Source organism: Vanessa tameamea, chromosome 7 (assembly GCF_037043105.1).
Source record: "Vanessa tameamea isolate UH-Manoa-2023 chromosome 7, ilVanTame1 primary haplotype, whole genome shotgun sequence".
NCBI lineage: Eukaryota > Metazoa > Arthropoda > Insecta > Lepidoptera > Nymphalidae > Vanessa > Vanessa tameamea.
Window position 1 is genome coordinate 5,869,752 of NC_087315.1, and position 15,776 is coordinate 5,885,527.

General features: G+C 32.4%; 2 protein-coding genes across 5 annotated transcripts in view; both read right to left on the reverse strand.

Annotated features, from left to right (window-relative positions):
• LOC113401228 (uncharacterized) overlaps positions 1–15,776 on the reverse strand; it is a 112,892-nt gene that overhangs the window by 55,390 nt on the left and 41,726 nt on the right. The window lies entirely within an intron of this gene.
• The window catches only part of Rdx (roadkill), a 44,098-nt gene continuing 29,320 nt past the window's right edge, over positions 999–15,776 (reverse strand). For all 4 annotated transcript variants that reach the window (XM_026641051.2, XM_026641050.2, XM_026641049.2 and 1 more), the window contains 6 exons: positions 11,320–11,488; positions 7,794–8,131; positions 6,059–6,300; positions 5,351–5,529; positions 3,788–3,930; positions 999–3,350 (listed from right to left, as the gene is read on the reverse strand). In XM_026641051.2, the coding sequence (XP_026496836.1) occupies positions 3,197–3,350; positions 3,788–3,930; positions 5,351–5,529; positions 6,059–6,300; positions 7,794–8,131; positions 11,320–11,394 (1,131 nt within the window). In that variant the 5' untranslated portion in view covers positions 11,395–11,488 and the 3' untranslated portion in view covers positions 999–3,196. The remainder of the gene's footprint in view (positions 3,351–3,787; positions 3,931–5,350; positions 5,530–6,058; positions 6,301–7,793; positions 8,132–11,319; positions 11,489–15,776) is intronic.

A 15,776-nucleotide genomic window follows, 5' to 3' on the forward strand; every position in this document is an offset into this window, starting at 1 on the left:
TTTGACTGGTTTTTAAAATGCAGTTTATATTATTTAGTAGAGGTTAAGGGACCCAGTAAAAGTTGTCTTTTTTGATTCTAGTACATATTTGCTGAAAAATATCAAAATAAAAATTCCATATTTGAATAGCGCGCGAAAACGCTACTTTGACAATATCGCGCTGCAATGGGGTCGGTGACGTCACTTGCCTGTATTGTAATCAGTGGCACATATAATCCACATACAGTAGGCAAACGAGGTTAATAAGCAAGTGACGTCATCATAAGCCCGACCAATCGGGAGCGTTTTGTGTCACGTGACAAACGTTTAAAAAAATGCATTTTTATTTATGGATTTTTGAATAAATTGATAAATAACCATTTCTAAGCTCTAATTTATACTGATTACATTAATTCACACTTTATTTTTCGCATTGTCAAATAGCCTATTCCAACATAGGGCGCGTTTGTGCCGAAATACTAAGACTTATTTACTATTAAAACTGGACCTCTAGATTGTGCCATCAGCATGCACCTAATAATATTTCTAAAATAAATATACTACTGTACTTATTAAAAACTGACACAGGTACTATATACACCTAGTCAAAAAAATAAAAAGGTACCAAACCTTTAGATATTTTTGTAAATATGCTTTGAACCTGCATCGAAAGTTGATACAATTATATGCAAATGTTATTAGCACATATAACCTACCAGGATTATTTATTATAAAGAATTCAAATATAACCAATAGTAATTATAACTTCAAGTGTGGTGTCATGTTGTTAAAGAAACAATGAAAGCCGAATATTGGGGCTGGTAAAAAAATCGGTTAATTTCCCGAATATGTACTGTACTTAATCCGTATGTTTATTATTCATATTTATAGACAAATTTAATATAAAAAGACATTTAAAATAGGTATCTAAAATATTAAGTTTAATGCCATATAAAATGCAACAGTATGAACATTTTATAAATGTATGCTATTAAAAATTAAAATGAAAAAGACGGCGGTATTACATTATTTCATTTATTTGCTCAACTTATTGACAATTTCGAAAATCACAGTTAATATTTCTGACAATTGTTTTGTAACTATCATATTACGCGACAACAACTGCCAGTATGTAAATGGGAAGTGGGTATAAAATGGTATTATAAATATTATTAATTTTATTGGCCACAGTATATTTCTATTTATTTATATATTGTAGTTTTTCATGGATATTGGTACATTTTCTTAAGAAAATTATAGAATAGGATATTTTATTCGAATTTTTTTTAACTAATAGAAACAATTAAATGTGAACTGTTTTCAAATAACAATAAAAAATAATTGTAATGGAAGGAGCATAAATGAAGAGTGATTGACTGACTTGAAAGACACAAAATACATAAAAAGACACAAAACCAATGACTATATTTACTTAAAATAATTTTAAATAAAGCCAACTTGTCAATCTAAATTTAAAACATTTCTAACTTTAAATATACAGAAATTTTAATGAGAAAAATCACAATATGCCATTGGAATATCACCTATGTGTACTAAAAAAATCATGAATGGTGTCTCACAATGATACCACTTAAAATTTAGTACTTAGAAATATTTTAATGGTGGGATCATAGCTCATCTATATACAACACCAACAAATTCAATAGACTTATTACAATCACTCGAGTCACCTACAACATCTAAATTAATGTCACAGAGCTTTGTACAGTAAGCAATACACAGAGGCCAAGACATTGACTTTGGACTCAACATTGATAATGTTTGTACAAAACTATGTTACAGAACTTTATAAACATTTATTGCATTCGATTACCATACTACTTCGAGTAGATCAAAAGTGCTACTTTAAACGTCTACCGAGAAATTTCTGAAAGCATTTTTTGATTCAGTGAATCATTGAATACCAATTATTTTACTAGGCGAATATACTTTCCAATCTGTTCAATTTTAATCTTCCAACATCTCAACAAAAAAAATATGACACGGCCGACATCTTTTTTTTAAATATGAGGTCTATATTGAATACATTGCAATAATTTACATTAAACATAACCATAAAAGAATGTTCACAGAAACGACATATATAAAATATACCTTCGAGTCTACATCGAAAACTACGTAAACGCGCAAAAAGCGTCCAGCATATTATCATAACATACACATTAAAAGTAATTATTTAAAAGCGGTACAGTAAAAGACCGCGAGAGACAAAAACGTTAGGATCGAATATCGTCTTGAGATCAATAATAGTAAACAAAGTGACGAATCCGTAGATTCACAACTAAACATACGAACACATCCACCGGCCACTCTCCTTCCCAATCTGGTGTAAATATATTCTATATTCATTTAGCTCCACACACGACGCCCAACGTTAGTATAAAAGTTGGCTGATTGAAAACTTTAAATACAAATACTTTAAGCGCTAATATGTTTTGGCGGCACATATGTCACCCGGACCACATCCAAGATAATATATACTAGTGGTCATTCTGGTCTGACGATTATATAACAAAACTGTCGACAATCCTCTTATAAAACGGCACAATTTATGGGAAGCCATATTCTAGAGCAATTGCAAATATGACATTGTATTTATACTTTCACTTCCATGTATCCAAAATAAGAATGGCAATAGTTATCCTTTGGCATAGAAACTTCGTGGAAGGATATACCCAAAATGGGGTTCTATTTTTAGTCACTTAGTTCATTACAAAAAATCACTTATAGTATTGCTCTCGTCGCTATTTTATATTAACTTTACATAAACGCCGCTCACGCTCGCAGCCGTATCGGCCCGAAACCGCGATGTGCGGAGACGAATTCTTCACTCAGGACGTACATCTGCGTGTGCCAATGGTACATACGAAAACTGTCGTCTATGGTGTGGGAAAATGATTAATCGATCACCGTATCTTCCACGGTATCGTATATCACACAGGAGGATATATTTTTCATAACGCCACGACTCTAAACAAAACGTTAACAAACCCAAACGATAAAAACGGTCGAAACGAAACATATCGCTTTCGCACCTACGGAGTAATTATCATTTAGCTTAAAACGAAACAATGGAAGTCTTCAATCGTGTTCGGGTCAGTCGTCATTTGTTCGAATTTCGCTCGTCGTGGCGACGAAACGGAGGTCCGTCGTGGTCGGTGCGGTCTTTGGTATGAGTGTGTCTGTGCGGGCGGAGCTAGGCCTGCTTGACGCGCTTGCGCGGCGGCCCGATGGGCGGGATCTGCTGCTGCTGCGTGGCCAGCGCGCGGAACGCCTCGGCGATGAGGTGCGGGTGCGACGAGATCATGTTCTTCCAGCCCGCCGTGTCCATCACGTCCGTCGCGTGGCTCCTGCGGGAGACGTCACAGTTCGGAGTTAGATACTTTATGTCATAGCGAGTGGTAGGAAATACTAATAATATAATAATGGTGATATTTATTTATATGTATTTAATGTATTGTATTATTTTAATGTATGTATTATACGGTTAACATAAAATGATCGTTTCATCTCCGCGTTACGAGTGGTAGAGGAGATAAGTTAATCGAATTATAAATATTCTATTTGTCGGCTCTTTAGATAGGATGGCTCTATTCCAATTTATTAACTACACGACCTTAATTTTTAAGTTGTTAATTTTATAAATTTGTCTGTCAAAGTGTACGCGTAATGGGCAGCATCTTGGAATAAGCTACAAACCTTCCCCTTTGCAGGAGAGGAATTCCAATATCCGCTAGTGGGATATACACAAGCTACTATTGTTATTGTTAAAATGTGATGAACTGACGTGTTAATGAAGTCGATGGTCTGCGCTTTGAGCTGGTCAGCGGAGTGCAAGTCAGCGAGTATGAGCGTGTCGGCCGCCGTCTCCACCGACAGGCTGAGGCAGAGCGCCTCTTCGCACATCACTTTCAATCTGTCTAACGCGTACTGAAACAAATTATAAGCATCATGTAAAATCTTTATAAGGAACCCAACTTATTTTATAGTAAGCGGACGGGCAAATGGACCAACCATGCTAAGTGGTCACCACCAGCCACCAGGTTATATTAAAAATTCCTTACATCACCAATACGCCACCCATATTGGGAGCTAAGCTGACATGTCCCTCGTGCCTATAGTTACACTGGCTCACAAACATTTCAAACCAGAACATAATAATACAAGTAATCCTGTTTGACGGTAGAATATTTGATGATGTTCGTACCTATCCAGAAAGTCTCGCACAAAGCCCTACTACCAAATAAAATTAACTTTATTGATTAGATATATATATATATATATATATATAATTAATTTGTTATAGATGTGATTTAATTACTATTTATACACTATTATGGAAAAAGCCTATGTATCAAGTATCTATCTATACATGCTTTATTCTGCAAGCCACTATAGCCATATTTCAAAAGTAGCTATGTCAAAAGAATGCGTCCGTATAATTCATCTAGGATATTATATTCGAATAGGCTCCACTCAAAAAACAACTTACAGTTTAAGTAGTATATTCCCGGTTCATCAATGCTCTATATATAAATACAGTAATGACAATTGTTGTTATGTAATTTCAATCCACTATTTTTTAACTTTCTCGTTAGATCTCAATAACAATCAAAGGTGAAAAATATAATATGGAGCCTGTCCTGGTTGAAAATTTTAAATTAAGATTACTCGGTCCTCGTAATGAACGGAATACATATTACATACATATTAACAGGCGTTTGAATATTGATATTCAATATAAATCAGTAAATTGGGAACACCATTTAAATTACTCAAAATTACTAGGACAAAAATGTAATGTTCAAATTTAAATTACTTCTATAATTAATCGAAATAGTTTAATGTTGATAATAAGTATTTCATAACATATAATAAATTCGTCAGAAATTTATGATAATTTAATATCATTTCAAAGTCAAGGTTCCATTATATTACGTAATACATACCTATTTAACAAGCATACCGTTTTTGTTATTACAGAATAATAAGAAATTACTGAAACGATGAATTTTCTTCTTTATACTTAAAATATTCCTTTACCGTAAAACCAAAATATATCAAAATATAACTACTATTACAATATTTTAAATCGTTTACATTAAATTTAAAGTCCTATAAATCTATTTTTAGTATTTAGACTCGGCTTTTTGAATTTTAATCATTACCTCCAAACAATTTAAAAAAAAAATTTAAACACGTGACATGAGTCCAGTGCGATCGCATATAAATAAACTCAGATAGTATGTTACTAAGTTACCATTTTAAACTCAGCAATTGGCATCTTGGCGAATATTTACAAATTCATTATTAATATCAAAGGTATCTAATAACATTCAACATTTAATACCTTGTCTGCTGCCGCTAATAAATCGTCCGCCATTTTGTCAAGATTTGGCGCGCGATCTGTGTATATGAATCTTAACATCTCCCGTAGAACTTCGTGATCAACATCTGTAATATCTACTCGATTTCTTTTTCTTTCTTCCATTTCGTGTTCAAACATCGCCGCAAATACAGGACTCCGTGCTGAAAGAGATTTTTACATACGATTAAAATTATGTTATCAATTCGATAATGAATGTAATAATAACAATACAAAATCCAAGATAAATGATAACCTAACAACGAATATTTTTATTATTATTTATTATTATTAGCAAGTTCAATGCATATATTTAAATCGTTTTATGAAATAGGTTATTAATATAATATTATTAAAAACTGTATTTTACTGAGGGAAATTACTGTTTAATGTTAAAAGGGAATCCCGCTTATAGAATGTTTAGTAACTAACGCCATTGTTTAATTTCCCAATTTATTGTTTATTATGTTATGAGGTCTAGGAAAATTGTGTTTGTCTTTTAATAACATAGCCCTTATTTATACCTATATTCAGGTAGAACTTATAAGACATAATAAACTTAATTATAATTTCATTATTTTAGAAATTTATATAAAGCAATTAAGAGATTTTTTAATCACCAAGAAAGACCACCAAAAAAGTGCATTAAACAATTATTATAAAATAAATATCATATTGTTATATATTAATTACCTGCTAATATTGCTTTGTGTGCTTGAAACTCCCTTCCTCCTACCGCTAACGTGACATCTGAGAACCTTTCGTTGTCAAATAACGCGCCCAAGTCGTCTGACAACCGGCACTCTGGTACTTTGAACTGAACCACGTTACTTTGTCCGCTAATATTAATGCTGTCTGCGACAACTGACACCTCACAGAATATCGTCAGTTTGTCTTCTGGTAGAAGGCCGTTCGCTTCGTCCAATAGGAAATCTCTATAATTGAAAAGAATAAATCATTAAAGTCGATATACATATTATCATTATCATTCACATTACTTTTTAAGAAGGAACACTATCGATCAAATAGGCTACATGATGATAAGTGGTCAATAATATAATAAATACTTGCACTGGAAAATATATTAACCATTTATTACACCGTTACGGCGCCGCCAACCACGAGATCTAAAATGTTATAACTCTTTTGCCTGTAATTACAAAGGCTTACCCAGAAATTTAACTGGAATACAGCAATAGAAATCCGGTGTTTAGAGGTAGAATACTTGGTGAGTTGGTGGTACTAACACCAACCTGGCCTATGACGAGTGTGAAAATTCGAATTAAATATTGAAACATTTTTGTTGCAAAATTATTATGTTTCATTTAATCGTGTTAATAGCGTTTATTGTATGTGTTATGAGGTTTATAAAAGCATTATTGTGTTTGTTTACAAAAACCCTTATATTTATACTTAAATGAAGGTCGAACGTTTTAGACAAAATAAATGTAATATTTTGGAATATATCAATAATAATAGCATATTATTAAATGTTATATAACTAAACTAAAAATTAGCAAAAAATAATTTGAATAGAAAAGTTTTTCAATGTTGAAATATTTCTCAGAGAAAATTGATCTTTAACCTTTTCAAAAACTTATTCACGTCTAAAATTGTGCAAGCCACGTTGGACTGTAAGTAATCTGTTTTTGAACGACGTCATCGGAAACAAAAAAAAATAACAAAATTTCCTAACTTGATAAAGAAGTTGTATAAATGTATATTCGCAGAAGTGCTAATGTTATCAATATTCCTATAACGTTTCAACTTGCGGAAGTCTCACTATACGAACGTTGATCGAAACAATTTAAAATATATAAAAACCTTAGAAGACTTTAATCAGATATAAATTATTTAAATACATATAATTCTGTTTGAGCTGTTTTAGTTGATCGTTCATATAATTAATAAAGTATTTTAAAAGTGAGTGTTATTTTTTCTGTGGGGAAGTGTATTATGTATATTTGTTAAATGTTTTTGCAATGTACTTTATGCCTTTGACTTATATAATATACCATATTTATCATTTATGTATTTTTGTCGTAAATACGGCTTGATATTTTAAATTATCTATATTCTGCCCTGATATTTATCTTTTATCATTCTTCCGTATGCGTTATCTCCGTTAGTTCGTTCGATACAAACGGTTCGTTTGTAATTTGAATTCCATTTATTAGAAGAACAACTTTATTCATTTCAAAATAATTCGTCGTCAGTCAGCACAATCCTTTGTTACTGCTTTAAATGTCATATTTATTTTGCTTTCATGAAATGTTTGAAAAAGTTTATTATATCGAAAAAATATAATTTGTGTACGAAATATCCGAAACAGTTCGAATTTAAAATGACGAAAAACATACTTGTTATTTATATTCTTATATACGCAAAGTTATCTGCAAAAGATAAATAAAAATAACATAAAACTCACCTTCTGATAAACTTTTTGAATCCCCAGTCTTTGCCTTGGACGAATCTGTATGCACGTTGTGATTCCATTGCTTTTGTTTCTTCTCTTTTCGCGTTTAATATTGAAAATTTAAATTTTGCTCGAACTTCTGATTTATTACACGACACTAATAATAAATATAACGATAAATAGTCTTTGCTCTCTTCATCGAGTCCTTTGGGATTTACGCGAAGACACCATTTTAACTTATCACTAGCACCGGCTGAAAATGTCGATGATTTTAACACTTCACCCATCTCTTCTCTACAAAAACTAAAATTATTTATTGTCCACATATAACTGAACTTCACCACTTTGACCTGAAACAAAAGAAATATAAATTTTATAGATGTTACAGATTCTATTCAACTTTTATAAAATCACTTCATACGTATACAAGTAACCATATTATTATAAGTATGTAGTATAAGAAGAGGAGTCCTGGACGAAAAAATACAAAAGTAATGAGCTCATTATACCTGTTTGTAATTATATACGATACATATAGTATATTGATGTCTCCGGACCACGGCAAAACCACATCCTTTGTGTGTTGTGGTATACTTTTTATCGCCTTCGATAACTACGAAACAAGTGGTCGCTTTGAACATTAACTACTTATTTACGATAAACAAAACACCATATAAACTGACATATGTATGTATGTAAGTCCCTTTAATTTGGTATTATGCGGCGAGGTTATTGATTTACGAGCGATATATAGAGACATAAACAATTCGCCAATTTCATTACGTTGGATGTTTGCGTAATTTGTTTTGAGGAATTTTGAATGATGTTATTCATCTGGACTTACAATTGGTATATGCAAGTTTCGAAAATAATATTTTTAATTTCTATACCTTTTATATAAATACCTTCTAAACGTACTGAAGAGTTAATTAATGTCGGTATTAGCAATATTGAATGACAAAGTGTTTGTTGATAATTTTGCAAATATCATATAACGTGGATCGAGTGAATCGCAGTACACGTGTCGGGGCCCAAGTATGGCCGAGGTGGGCACATGGGCTACTGGAGGTCAGAACTAGGCGGTTTGTCGACGCTTGGAACTGGTCGTTGCCCCCGACCGTTGCTTGGCTTGCCGACTTGCGGTGCTGCTGAGGTCTTCGCCCGGTCACCGACCCGCTCCAAGGCCGCCCGCATCATCCCCGCTGTCTTGTATTACACTTATACCAATCGCAAAAACCAAGTCCTAACTAGCTACAATGATCACATTTTTTTTTTTTCATTTATATTTTTTAATAAATATCGCTAAAATTTACCAACAATTTGATAAAGTTAATATCGTGTTTTATATAAATCAGTTTTCCTTGTCTGTGCTGAATTTCTAAATAATAAAATACTATAATTGCTTTCAGAACGCTAAAATATACTTAAAATGCTGTGATATTGTACACTAATAAATAAATATGTACATTCTAAGTTTCTAGTGAACTTAAATGCAAAGATTATGACGTAATAGATAAAACAAAGTTAAAAACAAAAAAAAAACTGCGTGTTCAAATAAAAGAGTTTTCATTACATTTCTAAATAACAATTGCGTGTTTTAATTTAAAACGTGTCGATCTGAATAACACAACGTGAATCTTTGTATATGACGAGCGCGATTGCACGTGCTCGGTTCTTAGCTACGTAACATTCCATGAATGTACAAGGAAGCGACTGGTAATTTTATTAATCATACGCTATTAATTAGAACGCAAATAATGCAAACTGCATCTATATATAAATAATCCGAAGACATATTCAACTAAAATACAGTTATATATTATAGCACTGACAACGAAGCTACCTTAATAAGTAAGCGTACCGCTGCTTGAAACGTTTCTCTTGAAACACCGTTATCTTTAGCGAACCAAATAGATTTTGGCAAAAAGTACCAAAAAAGATAATACCAGGTCGCCATCTAACTTGTTCAACGGTCGTTCTAATTTTGTCAGTTCTTGTTATGTTCGTGTGACAGGAAATAAAATTAGGTTTCACATTTTACTTAAGATTACCCTTTTATTGTTTCCGAAATCGTTCAAACAAGTTTTGCTTCATATCCTTGTAAACGAGGTAGAAAAATTAAACGAATACATTTTTATTAGAATGTTTCAATTTCAATGATGTTACTAATTGAATGTTGTTTTAACAAAAATTATAATTAATTTAAAATAAATTGCATATTTAATGCTTTCATTTATATTCAAAATAATTATAGACGCAATAAATTAGCATATCACAAAACCAGCCCTATTATCTTTATAGACGAGTCATGGCCGCCTTAATACAATATCATACACGTTCGTATTTACTTCCTTGTTAATGTTCATATTAACACAATAGTCGTTATACGTAATATTTCAAGAGCAAAGATAACGACCCTGGTAAACAGTATTATCATTAATTTTAATTTATTTGATTTCAGTGTGAAAGAAACGACACAAATGTGGAATTAGTGACATGAGAAATTAAGATATCCGTTATGTAGCTGTAATATTTTGTTTGGAGTTTAACATAAGTAAAGGTATTCGTTGTTGAGATTTACGTTATAAAAACAGACTAAGCTAAAGATTAATTTAGCTATTTAGTATAGTTGTTTACAGGTTAGAGGCCCGTGACGCCGAAACAGACGCACGAGTGAACTTAATTGGCTCCGCTGTAGGATTTGAACTAATTTTTTAGGTGACGATCCTTGTAATTTTGTCTTTTGTAAGGTCAGCAGCAGATAATATTTTCGTGATAACTAGATTATAAAATCTTTGTAACCTTGATGTTCAAGTATAGCTTTATTGATTAGGCGAAACGTTTCGTGTCTGTACTTAGGTATCAGATACCTACTTTATTTTTGTTTTAAAATTCCGGCGTACGTGAGTTCGTCATTTTTCCTTTAGACGGCTTTACTGATTTTGATATAAAATTTTACAAGGGTCACCTATCATCATTTTTTTAAAGTTTTCAACCTATTTTTAATGTTTTAATTATTGTTTGGAATTTTCGTATATATTTTTTTAAATTATATAATATGACTTATTTCTCAAAATATAGTCTATTTTACTCGTACGAAATCAGACGGAAGCTATTATTACATATAATTACCAACACAAAAAGTAATTAATTAAAAACTAGTAAAAAATATACTACTTGAATTAATAATCAATCCATGTTCATATAAAACGATTAAATTTTAGAATACCTGATTGTATTGGAACTAGCACCGAAAGTACCAAAGTCTTAGCTCTGGCGGTTGATCAGAACTTGTTTAAAATTCAGGTACAAGATCCCAATAACAGGTGTAAATAAAATCTTGCAAAATACTGAAAGTAATATCCTATATGACATGCTAACGACATTTCAGAGACTTCATAGTTTATTATTGCAACAACAACCCAAGATTAAAATACTTACAATGTCTCGATCTTAACAGCTTGCTGCTCTAAGCCTTAGATCAGTTGGTGGTACCGGTACTTATGTCTAAAAGTAATGATGCAGGTTGGGTGTATACCTGTGTAAAGCACCAGTTTTCCGCAACGGGCGTGTTCCCGTCGTGCAACGGGCTGGGCACGCGGCTCACCGCCATCCCGCCGGCGCCGTTGGAGGACACGCGCGCCGACTGTGGAGCGGGCGCGCCGCCGCCCGACCCCCCACCGCCACACTCGCTGCCCGACCCGAGCCTGCAACGCGGGTGACGTTCAATATGCATACTTCAATCAGGTGATGAATGGGTGATCGTGACATGTCAACATCTTAATTATTTGTAATCGATGCCAATCGCTGAAAACTGTTAAAATAAATACATAAAATTTTTAAACTATTTTCAGCACTAGTCTGATTTACGATATATATACATACAGGTATAATCCATACGAGGAAAAATATAGTATACCAGCTGTTTTAATTCTCACTTAAGAATATTGTACGTAACGCACTCTAATTATAATTAGATACATATGTAACGATTTAGATAACGCCAACGGTGTAGCTAATTATAAGGACAAACGTTAGCGATTGAAAAGTGTATCCACGTTTATAACACTAATAATAGGCATTAGTTTTATCGCATCTTTAATCACTTTTTGCCTAAAATTATCCGATACGTTTTCCATGGTAGCGTGTCAGAAAAATGTTAAGATGTATGACTTATATTGCAATCGAATGAATGGTATAAGAACGCATACGGCATAAATAAAAAGATATTAATTTATATAAATGTTTATCACATTAATTACATTTTCGCATTATTGTTTTATTAATATCTTTATTAGATTTTGTGGTAGGTATGTATTATAACAGTTTCTACTGGAGCTTGTAACATGTTCAATTTATTAAGACCACTACACAATTTATCAATTAAACATACTTTAAAAGAAATTATTGTGTATAAGTACTGATGTTTAGATTATTTTGCTTCCTAAGTTTATATTTTTATAAATCTTAAATAAAAAACAAAACATTCAGCACAAAAAGAAACGTAATTGACCGACGAACTATACATAGGGCCGAGCGAAGCACAGCCGTCCAGATACATATATTATACAGTTAATTTTTTTTTAAAATAATAAAGCGTCTGATGTACTGTGCATACAATTACCTAACGGCCATCATTTATTTGCGTTTTATCTTTCTCATATATAAATAGTAAAGTTAATAATGAATTAGTAATTAAACTGCACAAAGTAATAGTAGTTAAGGTAATGAGGCAATAGAAACAATTTGCTTTGGAACTGACTTGTTGACAAACATTAATTGAAAGTTCTTTGAATATGACTCAAAGTCAACATTCGCAAACTGCACTGGCACTAATCGATACATGTGCTTATGTCTCAGCTTCCGCTAGTCTTCCACGAACTGTTGTATTAGATCTCAATTTTCGTTATGGCAACGAAGAAATTAAGATAGACTGTAGGTATTGTAATAAACTTACTTATACACAATGATATCTCAATACATGTTATGAGTGTTATTACCATATTCGATATTTAATAATAAAGTATTCTATAGTGTAGTTCTATAGATTAGTATATCAAGTTTTAAGTTTTTACTATTATATTCGCCTAAATTTATTGTCCACTGTATCACAAATTGTCTAATGTTGTGTATCTAGTAAAGTAATAAAGTGCCTGCAAATAAGTACATGTACGCTATATGTGCTATCACAAAGACTCAGACCTTTCATACATAAAAATAGAGAAAGAATCCCAAGGGTACGGCAATGGAGAAGGATCCAACACCCTCACAAAACATGAGGCACAGACTACGAGACGGTCATAAATGCTCAACGAGAAAGCCACTATACCAAGATAGTGTATCCCTTGCAGAGGTTGCAATACCGCGTCATACTTTGGGTTAGGTTGGGAACACTAGTGAAGAGGACATTTATGGCGATTAACAAAGAGATTCTGGATTACAACATGTCTGTTAAGATAGAAATATCACAATAAAAAATTTAAAATTTTATGTTAAAATTAACAGCCTATTATTAAAGTAACATTTCTGATAGAATAACATAGAGAATATAATAAATATTCATGAGGGCAATTTGAAACCTCACTTAATTTTATCGATATAGCCAATCCATGAACGTATTTGAAATTAATACCTGGATATAAGTAATAATAAATCAACGTTGCAATTAGAAGGTATGCTAACTAGTGACCTAGTGGCCTAATGGTAATACTTGAAAATTCTCATGGAATAGAATGCAAGGCAAAAATGTAGCAACGTCGTAATACGCCAATCAACAATTGCGATTTCGCATCCTAAATCTGGGCCGCGAACAAATTTTTGTTCGTTCATTAAAGAAGGCGGGCAGCGATGTACCCGTTAGTGAACAATAACTTCATGGCTTAAGAAGACTTACAAGTAATTTAAGTATATTTTTGCTTTTAGGTTTCGGTGTCATCAAAAAGTCGAGAGTATATCGAAGTGGGACGTTACAATGCAAGATATTGCCGTCCTGCGAGACTTTCACGAACTGTAGTTCGATTACCAAATACACGTTAGAATCTGTGTCAGTTTCATCACCACACTGCATCCGTTCACGGTTCGCGCGCGGTGGCTTTGTTCAACGTTCAGCAGCTGTGTGCCCCGGTAATTTATTAGGGCGAGCGAAACGTCCAGGCCGCAGCCCTACCTGGTAATGAAACCACTAAGTTGCGAGAAAATTGATCAACAATATGAACGCTCATTTGTGTAATTAATAAAAAAACAAACTTGATTACTCTTTGTGTATAATTACGCAGACCATATAAATTCGATTAAGTGGTTATACGAAGCCTTATTAAAAATAAAAAATATCAATTTACATTAAAATGTCTATTACAATAAAAATTACCAACCATATTAGTGAATTTTAGATCTTATATAACAATCATTAATTTAAAAAAAAATGTAAAGACTTTTTAGTTTATTAAATTTGACGATTAAATTATATGTACAATTAATTGTAGGTATCACCATGTTATAAATAAAAACAAGCGCAATAAACCTAAAGAAAAAAGGCTAATGCGTCGTTCATGCAAAACGAGGACAAAGGGAAACAGTTATTGTAACAAACCGCGATTAACGTGTAACGCATTACAGACATCAGCGCAAAAACTGTCCAACGAGTCACTAACAAAAGTAGGTTTCATTAATTTTATTAATCAGTACGACCCAGAAAGTTAAGATGTTGATGGAAGACGATCGGACTAAATGGCAGAATGAAATAAATTCAACTAAGATTACGTGTTGACAATGATATAATAAAAAAACAAATATGAAACAAATTTGGACAATGTAATTAATACAATATAGATATTTTAGATAAAATTATTATTATAAAAGCCGTATATATGCGCGCATGTACACTTCGCCTATATCGCCAAAATTTCCATGTAAAAATGTTTTAGTTTCGACTTTAGGTGGTCAATTTTTCATAGCAACGAATACTGATAAGATATCCGATATAAGCGATCTGTTCGAGGTCGACTAACAAATTTGCCACTGTGGCAAGTAGAGCGGCCCGACCGACCTACATCTAGTTTCAGTTAAACCGCTCCTATTATCGTTAACAATAGCTGAAGTACCATATTAGTTTGGTTTTATTTTCCATATTCATTTCTATCAAAGTTATCTTAGACAAACGTAAATAATATTCCATTCGTTTAAACAGAAGATTATATTAAAAAAAGATGAATTAAAAGCCCTCTATGTATAATAATGTTAGAAGTTTTCTATTGACCACACACGTCCCACGCCACTACAATTAACTAAAATATTATTAAAAACGTAGAAGGTAAGAAGTTCATTACAAAGTTAAATTTATTTAGAGAATTTTTAAATATACGGCCGTTTTGAGAAGTCAACAACCGGTAAAAGCTTGAGCAATCACCGACACACGTTTCATCGGTCTCCCGGGGTCTTATTATAGATGTCATCCGACCTGCTAGTATCTTCTTCTATATTTAAAGCCCTCGGGACGTTCTTGTAATATAATTATCTTATTCAACAGAAATATGTCAAATTACTTTAATACAGAATAGTGGCAACACTTCAGAAAATCTTTTACAATAAAAATAAAAAATAAAACAAAACGTGTGAGTCCGATCTTTTTAAAAAAAAATTATTATGAATCTATTTATATTGTTTTAAACAATATTTTGCAATAATGTTATATCAAACAAAAACTAAATATATCCGTGGCTGTAGCGAAAAAATGATATTTGGCATCAATAATCGTTGTCAACCGTATCATTAATAATATGGTTTATTGACGAATACTTATAATAACAGGACATAAATGGTGAACAATATAACACTGTTTTACAAATCGGCAATGAATAATAACGATTTACTAAAGACAATGGCAACAAAATTAGGACGTAGAACAATGATCGCAAATAGGTGTGCGATATAATTTTTTCCAAGCGATGTCTCAATGATGCAGCGGACGTGCCACTGCAGGGGGGAGTAACCAAGTGA